General features: G+C 44.6%; 1 protein-coding gene across 1 annotated transcript in view; it reads left to right on the forward strand.

Annotated features, from left to right (window-relative positions):
- Positions 1–274: 274 nt before the first annotated feature.
- The window catches only part of CHSY3 (chondroitin sulfate synthase 3), a 498,666-nt gene continuing 486,369 nt past the window's right edge, over positions 275–12,571 (forward strand). The window contains exon 1 of the mRNA XM_073557747.1: positions 275–1,334. Within this exon, the coding sequence (XP_073413848.1) occupies positions 692–1,334 (643 nt within the window). The 5' untranslated portion in view covers positions 275–691. The remainder of the gene's footprint in view (positions 1,335–12,571) is intronic.

A 12,571-nucleotide genomic window follows, 5' to 3' on the forward strand; every position in this document is an offset into this window, starting at 1 on the left:
CTGCATGGAGTTCCCTGCTGTTCATTATAGTTAACCCCTGCTCTGCAGCATTTGTGTTACAGCATCCCAGCACCTATGGGATGTCCTGGTAGGGAGGCTGTCCCTAAGGTACTAACCAGGCAGATGCAGCCGACCCAGCTCTGGGTGCCGCTTTGTGGGGGCATATGCCATGTGGTAGGTTTCCCAGTACAGTGGGTATTGGGGTGGCACCCTCCAGTAAGCACATGGGCTGCTCCCCTCCCACATGACAGCAGCATCAAGCTGCAGCATCTTCATCCAGGCTGTGCCAGCAGCAGTGTTCCTATGGAGATACCACGCCGAGGATGACGGGGGGCAAGGCTGCTGGTCAGGGAGCACTCCTTGAAGGCTGACAAGGCGAGCTGGCAGGTCAGGGTGGGCACAGGGACTGATCAGCAGCCGGGGTGTGGAGGCTGCTGGCTGGGAGCAGAGGGAGAAGGTGGAGCGGGAGGAGGAGGAGGAGGACGGGCAGCTGCAGCGTGGGGCTGGGAGGAGGTGCGAGCAGCAGTGACAAGCTGGCAGCCCAGACACCACTGCTGCTCCGCAGGCTGCTCCTGCTCTCCTGCCCGGCAACTTTGACTCCAGCTCCGCAGCCAGGGAAGCCTGCGCCGAGTCCCAGGAGCAGCCGCTCGCCGGGGATTACGAGAGAGTTACTCACGGGCTGCGCGGAAGAATGGCTGTGAGGTCCCGGAGACCCTGGATGAGTGTGGTAGTGGGACTAATCCTGGGATTTACTGCTGCCTCCTGGCTCATCGCCCCCAAAGTAGCAGAGATGAGCGAAAAGAAGAGAAGGTCCAATGTCTGCTCCTTCTATAGTAGAGAGCGGCTCCAGACGGGGCAGCATGGGGGCCTGGGGAGCCCCAGCAGGGATGACCCTGGCCACGGGAAGGATGGAGTGCCACCCAACACTGCAGCCTCCAGACCTGCAGAAGACCCAAAGAAGGAGGACACCAACAGTAGCAGCAGCAGACACAGGGTTAACCACAATGGAAGTGGGGACTGGGGTCCCCCAGAGGAGAGCCAGAGACACTTCCTCTATGTCGGGGTTATGACAGCCAAGAAGTACCTGGATACCAGGGCAGTAGCAGCCTACAGGACCTGGGCACCTTATATCCCAGGGAAAGTGGAGTTCTTCTCCAGCCAGGGCTCAGAGGAGATCCAGCTGCCCGAACCTGTGCCAGTCATCTCCCTGCCAGGGGTGGACGACTCCTACCCTCCTCAGAAGAAGTCCTTCATGATGATCAAGCACATGCATGACAAGTACCTGGATAAATATGAGTGGTTCATGAGGGCTGATGACGATGTGTACATCAAAGGCAAGTACCTGGCCCCTAGTGTCACATTATAGGATAGGGGCATGGAGGGGGTTACATAGAGCCGGAGACCCCAACTCAGATTATTCTGTATGTGCAGGGGCTTCCTGACCTCACTACACATGATCTGGGCTTAGAGCAATGGAGTCAGGACTAGTTCAAGAGTTTATGTCCAACCCAATACACATCAATCATTGTGATCTAGTGTAACTGCACCTGAGGCTCCATAAGTGGAAATAATGGAACAGAACCTAAAACATTATAATATAGAAGGAACAGGAGTAGTAAAACCAATGAAAATGTACTCAACATGTCTAAAAGATTATTAGGGGATTCATTCATTTATTGTAAGGCACATTTAGCTCTGGACACAGCTGTCAGCCTCAATCGCAATGATCAATCCTACTGTTTTTGGGACCTTCAGAAACGTTAAAACAGTTTTCTGCCCATCACAAATGTCAGATATGTACTTCTCTAGAAAGGTGCATGGGCTCCCACATGATTGTATGTGACTTACTGGAGTTTATCATGTAGGATGAGGACCCATCATGTTCCGAAGCGAATTACATAATCCATATTCCTAAATTCTTGCCTTGCTCCCCAGGCTCTTACATTTTGGTGGAAAAATGCAGAAAATGTCTCTGTAAAATAATCCAGGCATCAACTTACAAATATGCATCACCGTCTCTAACGGCATTTTGTAGGCCAAGCTATAGTTAAAAATGTATGAAGAAGGAATTTTCCAGCATAAGGAGTAATGGTAAAAGCAGAGTATTTAGTTAGTATAGCAGTGACAAGAACAAGTGATGCCTGAGGTCACACCACAAAGAGTCTGTATGCCAAGACCGGCTGAGTCAAGGGAAAGAAAGTCTTGATTCATTGTTCCTTCCATCACTCAGGGCAGCACTTCAATGACAATTTCAATTGATCAACGTCATGGCTTGTCTTGTAGGGTCATTGGAGACTGAAATCCCCTTACTGACAGCATGCAGCCTGTTTACTAACAGAGAATTGTTTGCCTACACATTTTGATGTTGTCATAACAGTTACGAAAAGTAGCAACACATAATGGAAACTCAATAAAAGGTTGTAGTAATTATGTATACCTGGCTGACATAGAGCACAACAGTATACAGAGGCTATGTACAGTATGAAGAATGTGACCTGGTGCCGTCACCACTGAGGCTCAGTCTAATGCCGGAGTCACACTTGCGAGAAACTCGCACGAGTCTCGTGTCTCAATACCCGGCACTCGGGATCAGGGTGTGCGACCGCATGTATTTCTGTGCAGCTGAATGCTCTGGTCCGAGTGCCGGGTATTGAGAAGCGAGACTCGTGCGAGTTTCTCACAAGTGTGACCCCGGCCTAATTTTCCTAAATGAAGAACTCACATGAGGGCCAAATTATTCGATTTTAATGTATTGGCAGCACAGTGGCTCAGTGGTTAGCACTGTTGCTTTGCATTGCAGTGGTCCTGGTTTCATATCCCACCAAGGACAATATTTGAAAGGAGCATGTATGTTTGTCCAATTTTTGCATGGGTTTCCTTTCACCTTCCAAAGACATACAGATAGCACGGTGGATCATGTTGCTTTGCATTGTTGGGGTCCTGGGTTCAGATCCCACCAAGGACAATATCTGCCTTAAGTTTGTGGGCTTCCTCCTCACACACCCCAAAGTGATAGGGAATGTAGATGGTGAGCCCCAATGGGGTCAGCGATGATAATGTGTGTAATTAATGGCACAATGTAAGCAAAGCATAATAAATAAAACGGGTTGATTTATAGCCAAACTCCCTGTTGTATAAGGCAGTAGTTTGGCACCCTCAGAGGCCTACAGGCCCATATATGTTTTTTTTCTTCTGGAATGGAAATAAGACTTAGTATGTGCCACTGGCTGTGGTATTACAGATATAGTGTCCCTAGAGGGTCCTAGGACAGGCTACTCCTGATATGCTGCCTCATGGGAACAATATGGCAGCACATGGAGTGCGTATGGCTTCATAGTCTGGAGTTGTGGGGACTCTGTAGTACCGGGAGGAATCATAAGATGGACATACGAGCGCCACATCTAGTCCTGGTCAGATATGATCCAAGGGGTGCAGTGTTCCGTAGCTTTAGTGTATGTTGTAAATATTGACAATATTTTATGTTTTTCTGCCATCATCTACTGACCACTTGTATCGTTCCTGTGAACACAGGTCCTTTGTGTCCTGTCTTTCTTAAATCCTGCTATTTTCAACTTTCAGTGACACTGAGGCGCACAATTTTGTTGGAAGTAAACCAATTATTAGCATTGCACTACTATTGCCCCGGCTTACAAAGGGCCAATCCGCTGCCGTTCGCTAGATCTCATTAGCACCGTGCTGTCAGCTCGCTGAGGGGATTGAGCTGGATGGTTCTTGTGTACACAGTGGTGTGCACACATAGAAGGGAATGTCGTGGTTTACGGTCTGGAGCCCCAATACTACAGTACTGCTGGGCCATAAAAAAAGAACATTGTAGTCTTGGCAGAAAATATACCGGTAATAGTGTAATTGATGTGACCATGGACTTAGGCTACGTTCACACCATGAGCTTTTGGTGAGTTTTTTACTTTGCACATTTTTGAAAAAATGCAGGTAACCTATTTTACTTAATAGGTGCAGAAAATTGGCAACATCAAGAGCTCATTGTGGGGACGTAGCCTTACAGAGCTGTTCCACTTCAAGCATAAGACTGTGTTCACACATAGCATAAATACTGTGTTTTTCCGCAGTTTTTTGTGCAGGAAAATAAAACAGTGCTTCCAATCTGCACCAAAAAATGCATAAAAAACACAGCAAAAAAGCAATGATAAGAGAAGATTGGTATTGCTTTTTTGATGTGGGTGCATGCAGAAGGCACAGGGATAAAAAGCAGTAAAAATGTCAGCATGTACGCCACATAGTGACATGCTTGTATCATATCCTATCAGTCTGTGTTTGGTGGGCATCGTGTCACTGTGCCTACAATTAGTCACTCATCAATAAGGTATGGAGCTTCTTCTTTCTACATATTGCAATCAGATTTCCACCAAACAGAGTTAATTGTTTTGTTATTAATTATAATGAACAGTTAATAATAATAATGATGTCCGTGATAATAAAAATCATTGAAAGATCCAAATCTATTAGGTTTACAAATTTTGGTTGATTGATTGCTAATTGTTGTCTTGGATTTAGATGGCAATAATATTAATTCAGTGTTACGCATATACAGAGATAATCTGCCGGCGTTCTATAGTAAATCTACAATGGCATTGTTTTTGTTTTGCCGCTTTTTGAGGCTTTCAAGGTCATGTATTATCGGGTAGCACTCGGACCAATGTTATATAATGGGGCAGCGCTGATGCACATTTTTTTTCACTGACAGGATCTGTTGCATGCTGCAGTTTCACTTTGAAATACATACAAAAGACTATGGGTGCGTGGAAAACATCGGACTGCCCTCGGACGGCATCTGAGTGCAGTCTGATATCCCCGGACTCACAGAATGGAGAAGAAGTAGAAATTTGTTTTCCATCTTCTTCTCACAGTGTGCTCCGATTCTGCTGTCCACTGTCAATTGGATCAGGGTCGTTGGCATAATTAGCCTGATTCTCTCAGATGGCAATCTATGGCCGTCTGGCCCTAGCTTAAGCTGCAAAATTTCTAGTAAGTTTGCATTAAAAGTGACAGTTAAAGGTCCCTCATAAACCAACAACGATACACAAAGTACCCCTATAAAACACGAGCTAGCAGCGCTCCCTCATAAGTCAAAAACGGTGGCCCTAAAAAAGGATTTAAAAGTTACAGACAAAATATACCATAAACCATAAGTAACTGGCAAAATATTTCTATAAGTCTGTTGTAAGAGCCACAGTCCAAGCCCAAAAATAAATATGAGGAAGAAGCAGAGTTCCTCCTTAAGGCTGGGGTCACAATTGCGAGTGTGACCTTGACCTAAAGGTAAGAGGGCAAGTTCCACGTTACCGTGTGACCTTAGAAGGACTTGGCCTTCTGCTGTAGCCCACTCCCCTCTACCCCTGCCCCCTTTCTCTGGGCAGCTGCTTCCCATGTAGTGTCTGCTCCACTCTTCTACTTAGTTTATGACATGGTTAAGTCCATGCTGTAAACAGGCAAATTTGCAGTTACAGTATATCCACACAGATAGTGCATTCACAATAAGTTTACATTTTGTTCATGTCACCAATAATATCACATACACTCCACATTATAAGGCTACTTTCACACTTGTGTTTTTTTGCTGCGCGTTTTTTGCGCACACAAACGCATGAAAAAAACGCATCATGCGTTTGTGTGCGTTTTTTTGCGGGTTTTGGTTCGTTTTTTGCGCATTACTATGTGCACGTATGCGCACCCATAGACTATAATGGGTGTTTTGCTGTAAAAAAAAAACGCATTGCGTGCGCATGCGTTTTTTGGGGGCAAGTCGGACGCACAAAAAATGCAACAGGATGCATATTGTGCCCCCGAGCGCACACTACAAAAAAACGCATGCGCATACAAACGCACACAAACGCATGTGTATGCGCACCCATGTTAAAGTATAGGGAAAAAAACGCATGCGCATACAAACGCGTACAAACGCATTTGTATGCGCACCCATGTTAAAGTATAGGGAAAAAAACGCATGCGCATACAAACGCGTACAAACGCATGTGTATGCGCACCCATGTTAAAGTATAGGGAAAAAAACGCATGCGCATACAAACGCGTACAAACGCATTTGTATGCGCACCCATGTTAAAGTATAGGGAAAAAAAAGCATGCTTTTTTTGCGCTACAGCGCAAAAAAAAAACGCAAGTGTGAAACCGGCCTTAGACGTGTGATTGCACCTCATCAAATGTCCATGACTAACAACATATTCAGTAATAGGAGTGACTTCCACTAAGGATCCGGCATGTGGTACACAATGCTACCTCTATGAGGCGCCATCCTCTCCCGATGAAGTAATACTGTACCTGCGGACTATGGCATGCATTAAAGAATGGCATTATTTGTTCTCCAGGATTCCTATATCAATCTTAGAGTAAATAAAAATGTTTCAGTAATAAATTGTAGATATCTGACCCCATAGCAGCTGTGGACATCGTATTACATATCTGTATGAGATGGATCCGCAGATCTGCTGCTCACAAAGTGAAAAGAAATGTTGAGGAAATTGCTAGTCTTAAAGATAGTAATGTACGGGCTAAGATGCACTTGTTATTTTACAGCTATCAGACCTTTTCATGATTTGTCTGTTTGGTCGCAATCATAGAACATAAACTGAAGGGTTCATGAAGGATTGCAGTCACCGAGTTGCAGTTTATAAATGACTTTGTAGCCAGAACAGACAGTAGTTGGCAGATGGATAAATACCTAATAAATCAAGTTTGGTGCAGAGGCACAATTTTAATTCGATTAAAAAAAACGATTAGAATTTTTATGGCACCTTACATTTAACTTACTTCTTAGTGCCCTAAACTATGCAAAAGTCTCTAGATCTTTATATATATAATGTGTATCATTTATTTCAGTTCTTCAATACAAAAAGTGAAACTCATATATTATATAGAGTCATTACAAACAGAGTGATCTATTTCAAGTATTTATTTCTGTTAATATTGATGATTATGGCTTACAGCCAATGAAAACCCAAAAGTCATTATCTCAGTAAATTAGAATAATTAACAAAAAAACACCTGCAAAGGCTTCCTAAGCGTTTAAAAAGGTCCCTTAGTCTGTTTCTGTAGGCTCCACAATCATGGGGAAGACTGCTGACTTGACAGATGTCCAGAAGGCAGTCATTGACAGACTCCACAAGGAGGGTAAGCCACAAAAAGTCATTGCTAAAGAAGCTGGCTGTTCACACAGTGCTGCATCCAAGCATATTAATGGAAAGTTGAGTGGAAGGAAAAAGTGTGGTAGAAAAAGGGGCACAAGCAACTGGGATAATTGCAGCCTTGAAAGGATTGTTAAGAAAAGGCCAATCAAAAATTTGGTGGAGATTCACAAGGAGTGGACTGCTGCTGGAATCATTGCTTCAAGAGCCACCACATATAGACGTATCCAGGACATGGGGTACAAGTGTCGCATTCCTTGTGTCAAGTCTCGTGACCAACAGACAACTCCAGGAGCGTCTAACCTGGGCCAAGGAGAAAAAGAACTGGACTGTGGCTCAGTTGTCCAAGGTGTTGTTTTCAGATGAAAGTAAATTTTGTATTTCATTTGGAAATCAAGGTCTCAGTCTCTGGAGGAAAAGTGGCGAGACACACAATCCAAGCTGCTTGAGGTCTAGTGTGAAGTTTCCACAATCAGTGATGGTTTGGGGAGTCATGTCATCTGCTGGTGTAGGTCCACTGTGTTTTATCAAGACCAAAGTCAGCGCAGCCATCTACCAGGAAATTTTAGAGCACTTCATGCTTCACTCTGCTGACAAGCTTTTTGGAGATAGAAATTTCATTCTCCAGCAGGACTTGGCACCTGTCCACACTGCGAAAAACACCAATGCTTGGCTTAAAAACAACAGTGTCACTGTGCTTGATTGGCCAGCAAACTCGCCTGACCTTAACCCCATAGAGAATCTATGGGGTATTGTCAAGAGGAAGATGAGAGACACCAGACCCAACAATGCAGACGAGCTGAAGGCTGCTATTAAAGCAACCTGGGCTTCCATAACACCTCAGCCGTGCCACAGGCTGATCACCTCCTCGCCACGCTGCAGTGATGCACTAATACTGTAGATGAAGAAGGAGCGCAGACCAAGTATTGAGTGCATTTACTGAACATACATTTCAGTAGGCCAACATTTTGGATTTTAAAATAATTTTTTAGGCTGGTGTTATAAAGTATTCTAATTTACTGACATAATGATTTTTTAGGTTTTCATTGGCTGTGAGCCATAATCATTAACATTAACAGAAATAAACACTTGAAATAGATCACTCTGTGTGTAATGACTCTATGTAATATATGAGTGTCACTTTTTGTAGTGAAGAACTAAAATAAATGAACTTTTTGATGATATTCTAATTTTGTGAAAAGCAGCTGTCTGTCCATAAATTAATGAGAAATGACACATATCGCTCTAATCTATTGAATTAAAGAATTACAACTAGTACAATAATTTTTATGTAGTAGTTTTGAGAATCTGAGTCCATGGTTTTACCTTGGGTTTGAACATTTGTGTTTGAGCTAGACATGGTGAAGTGCCGACTTCACATCTTGGAATGTTCACATTTCTCATCCTGTAACTGTAATGGCTATACCATGCCTAAGTGACTGTCAGAATGGATCCCTCGGCTCGATTACATAAGGAAATGGGGTGAACTTTATAGAGAAATTGAATATGTCAGCAGGTTTTTGCTATGTGGTGTTAGTGTAGCAAAATATATGACAAGAAATTCCAACAATGTATCACTGATTCCAACAATGTATCGCTTACTGAACTGCTTGGTGTAGCTTTTATAGTTACACAAGCTGATAAAAAGACTCAGGTCCATCAGGTTCAACCTTTTTCCATCAATTACACATTTATGTCACTAAATTATCTATAATCCCCAATGTTATGTGTGCGGAGGAAATCGTGCAACCCTTTTTTAAATAAAAGCTCTTATTGTGTCTGCCATTACTACCTGTTGTGATACGGCATTCAACAGTCTGACTGCTCTAACTGCAAAGAACCCTTTCCTATTTAGCTGCTGAAATCACCTTTCTTCCACCCGCAATGATTGTCCCTTGGTCCTTAGTATGACCTTTGTGTCATGATCGTGGTTTGTGGAACCATTGTGCCACGGACCGCGGAGAGCTTGGGAGGTGCGTGACTAAGCGATCACCTGTCTATTCACTAGAGCTTCTGATGGTGAGGTTAGACATGGCTCCCGATGAATGCCAGGTGCCACTCCAGGGCAGACCAACGGTCACGCAGCAGCTGGACCCGAAGGACAGACTGGATGGAGCAGCAGGCAGAGCTTGCATCAGAGTGCTGCTGACCAAGCTCATATCAGAGTTCAGCAGACAGAGTTTGTGTCAGAGACAGAGTTTGTGCTAGAGTGCAGCTAGCAAGATTTGCTTCAGAGTGCAGCAAGCAAAATTTGCTTCAGAGTGCAGCAAGCAAGATTTGCTTCAGAGTGCAGCAAGCGGGTTCTGCACTTAGAGTACAGCAGGCAGGATTTGTACTTGGAGTACTATGGGCATAATCTGTACTTAGTGTACAACAGGCAGGACTTGCACTGGTATGCGGCCTTACACAACATATACTGAAACAGGAAGGTTGCTCAGGCACCTCCCCAGTGGAGAGGAAGCTATATATACATAATGCCTCAAAACCATTGGCTGGGAAGGAAATAGCAAGTGCACATTCTGGCCCTTTAAAGGGAACCTGTCACCCCCCCCCCCAGGCATTTTTAAGTAAAAGAGCCACCTTGTGCAGCACTAATGCTGCATTCTGTCAAGGTGGCTCTTTTATTTAGCGTCCCCTCCACCGCAGAAATAATCGTTTTTAAAATTGGTCGCTTATGATTTATTCACAATGCGGGGCTGGTAATCTTGGGCATGAGAGCTGCAGAGAAATACTGCGCATGCCCAAGATTCACAGCTCCGCAGTGTGAATAAATCATAAGTGACTGCAGGGCGGGATCTCTGGCCGCGCGTCCACGCAGGTGTGATAGGAAGGCCATGATGTGATGTGAGGGCACGGGCAGCGCTAACTGCGCATGCCCAAGAAAAGATATTACAGCACAGGCCCAAGGAATTGAAATGAACGCTGAGGAGGTGGCTCAAAATTCAAAAGGAGGACAAGACTGATGGATGTGAGGCGTCTGTGTCAGAGGGGGAAAGACCAGGTATGTCTGACCAATTTTAAAAATGATTATTTCTGCGGTGGAAGGGACGCTAAGTAAAAGAGCCACCTTGACAGAATGCAGCATTAGTGCTGCAAAAGGTGGCTCTTTTACTTAAAAACACCTGGGGGGGAGGTGACAGGTTCCCTTTAAGATGGCGGGAGCGTGCGTCCCCTTAGAACATGGCCAGAGACCCGACTGGAAGTGCCCCTGGGAGCATGAGGAAGAGAGGGACCAACTTCAGCGCGGGTGAGTGAACTGACATGCTGCGAAGCCAGAGTGATGATAACACTTTGGAAGGAATAAGTCATGAGCCAGTCCTTTGTACTGACCACACATATATTTATCCATATACTGTAAGTGAGATCTCTCCTGAGGTGTCCTTTTTTCTAAGGTAAACAAGCCCAACTCTTCCATCCTCTCCTCATATGAGAGGCCTTCCGTCCCTTGTAATCTAGTTGCCCGTATTTGAACTGACTCTAATTTCTGAATATCCTTTTTAAAATGTGGAGCCCAAAATTGGATCCCATATTCTAGATGTGGCCTCATAAGAGATTTATAAAGGGGGATTTATAAACCCTAACTCTTGCTTGTGTTTGCAGCTGCTTCCTGACATTGAGTGCTGCTGCTCAGCTTATTTGTAACCAGAATATCCAAGTCCTTCTCCTGTCCTGTAGTCCCGAGTACACTCCCATTTAATGTATATGCAGCAATAGGATTACTCCGTCCTAGGTGCAGTACTTTACATTTATCTACCTTAAACCTCAATTGCCTAGTGTTTGCCCATTCAGTCCTCTTATCCAGATCATTTTGCAATATTGTAGTGTCCACGTTAGATTTTAGTATCCTACATAGTTTGGTGTCATCAGTACAGACTGACATTTTACTCTCAATCTCATCCACTAGGTCTGTAATAAAAAGATTAAAAACAATTGGTCCTACCACAGATCCCTATGGTCCCCACTGCTCCCAGTACAGGTCTCTGCGGTCCCCAATGCTGACTATATCCCATTTGGAGAACGTACCATTTATGATGACTTTTTGTTTCCTGTCATTTAGCCAATTCCTTACCCATCTGCATTTAGTTTTCCCAAGTCCGTTCTTCTGTAGCTTCAGTATAAGGCCGGGGTCACACTTGCGAGTGCTATGCAAGAAATTCACGTGAGTCTCTCGCATCAATACCCGGTGCTGCGGCCAGCGGTTCAGACTGGAGCGTTCAACTGCATAGAAAGACATACAGCCGTACATTCTAGTCCCGAGTGCCGGTGGCAGTGCCAGGTATTGATGTGAGAGACTGGCTCAAGTTTCTCGCATTGCACTCGCAAGTGTGACCCCGGTGTTACACTGTTATTTGGTACAGTGTCACTTGCCTTTGCGAAGTCCAGATAAATCACGTCAGCCGCATTACCTACATCCAGATTTGCACTTACCTCCTCATAGAAACCCAACATGTTAGTTAGACATGACTTATCATTCATAAATTCGTGCTGGTTGTCAGTTATTATATTACTCTTTGCAATTTATTTCTGCAGTTCATCTCTTATGATGCCCTCAAAAACTTTGCACACTACTGATGTCTGGCTTACCGGACGGTAGTTGCTGATCCACGTTCTTACCTTTCTTAAATATCAGTACCACATCAGCCTCCCTCCAGTCCTGTGGCTCCACCCAGAGGTGTATCTAGGTTTTCTGGCACCAGGGGCAAGAATTCAGTTTGCCCCACTCCCCCCCAAGTACATATGTGATTTGCACACTTAGTCATGTATCGACGAGCTGCTCTTATTAATGCTCTCAATGTTCAGTGAAAAACTGAGAGAAGCAGGAAGAGAAGGTCGTTGTCACAGGACCATAAGTATGAAAATCGCATATGAGTGAAGTGTCCATGTGATGACTACTGGAACCTGCAGAGCTGAATCCTGACATTGCAGCTTCTGAATTCTCACAACGAATGCACTGCACACTTTTGAGATTCTCCCTTGCCAGTTGCAAAAGTCTACGGTCATGTCATCATAATCATGTGATTTGTATACTTCTGGGCACATTCCGAGCAGACATGTCCGCCCTCACTCTGTCCATTTTCGTTGAGAGAGGCCACACATGTCTAGTCAGCACGTGACTGCATGTATGTAAATCACCCGCACGAGAGAATCCTAACAGCGTGCAGTGAGCACTGTGAGAATTCAGAAGTCTGCAGTCACATAGAATGACTGCAGACTCATCACAGACCTGGACAACCCCTTTAATGCTTCTAACATAAATGAAAACATGAGAATAAGTCAGTGTCACAAATAACATTTACATCCAGGTACCTTATAGATCAGTGGTCCCCAACCTTTTTTGCACCGGGGACCGGTTTCAAGCAAGACCATTCTTCCATGGCCCGGCAGGGCGGGGA

This window comes from Dendrobates tinctorius, unplaced genomic scaffold (genome assembly GCF_039654945.1).
Source record: "Dendrobates tinctorius isolate UK_male_01 unplaced genomic scaffold, ASM3965494v1 ptg000003l, whole genome shotgun sequence".
In the NCBI taxonomy this organism is placed as follows: domain Eukaryota; kingdom Metazoa; phylum Chordata; class Amphibia; order Anura; family Dendrobatidae; genus Dendrobates; species Dendrobates tinctorius.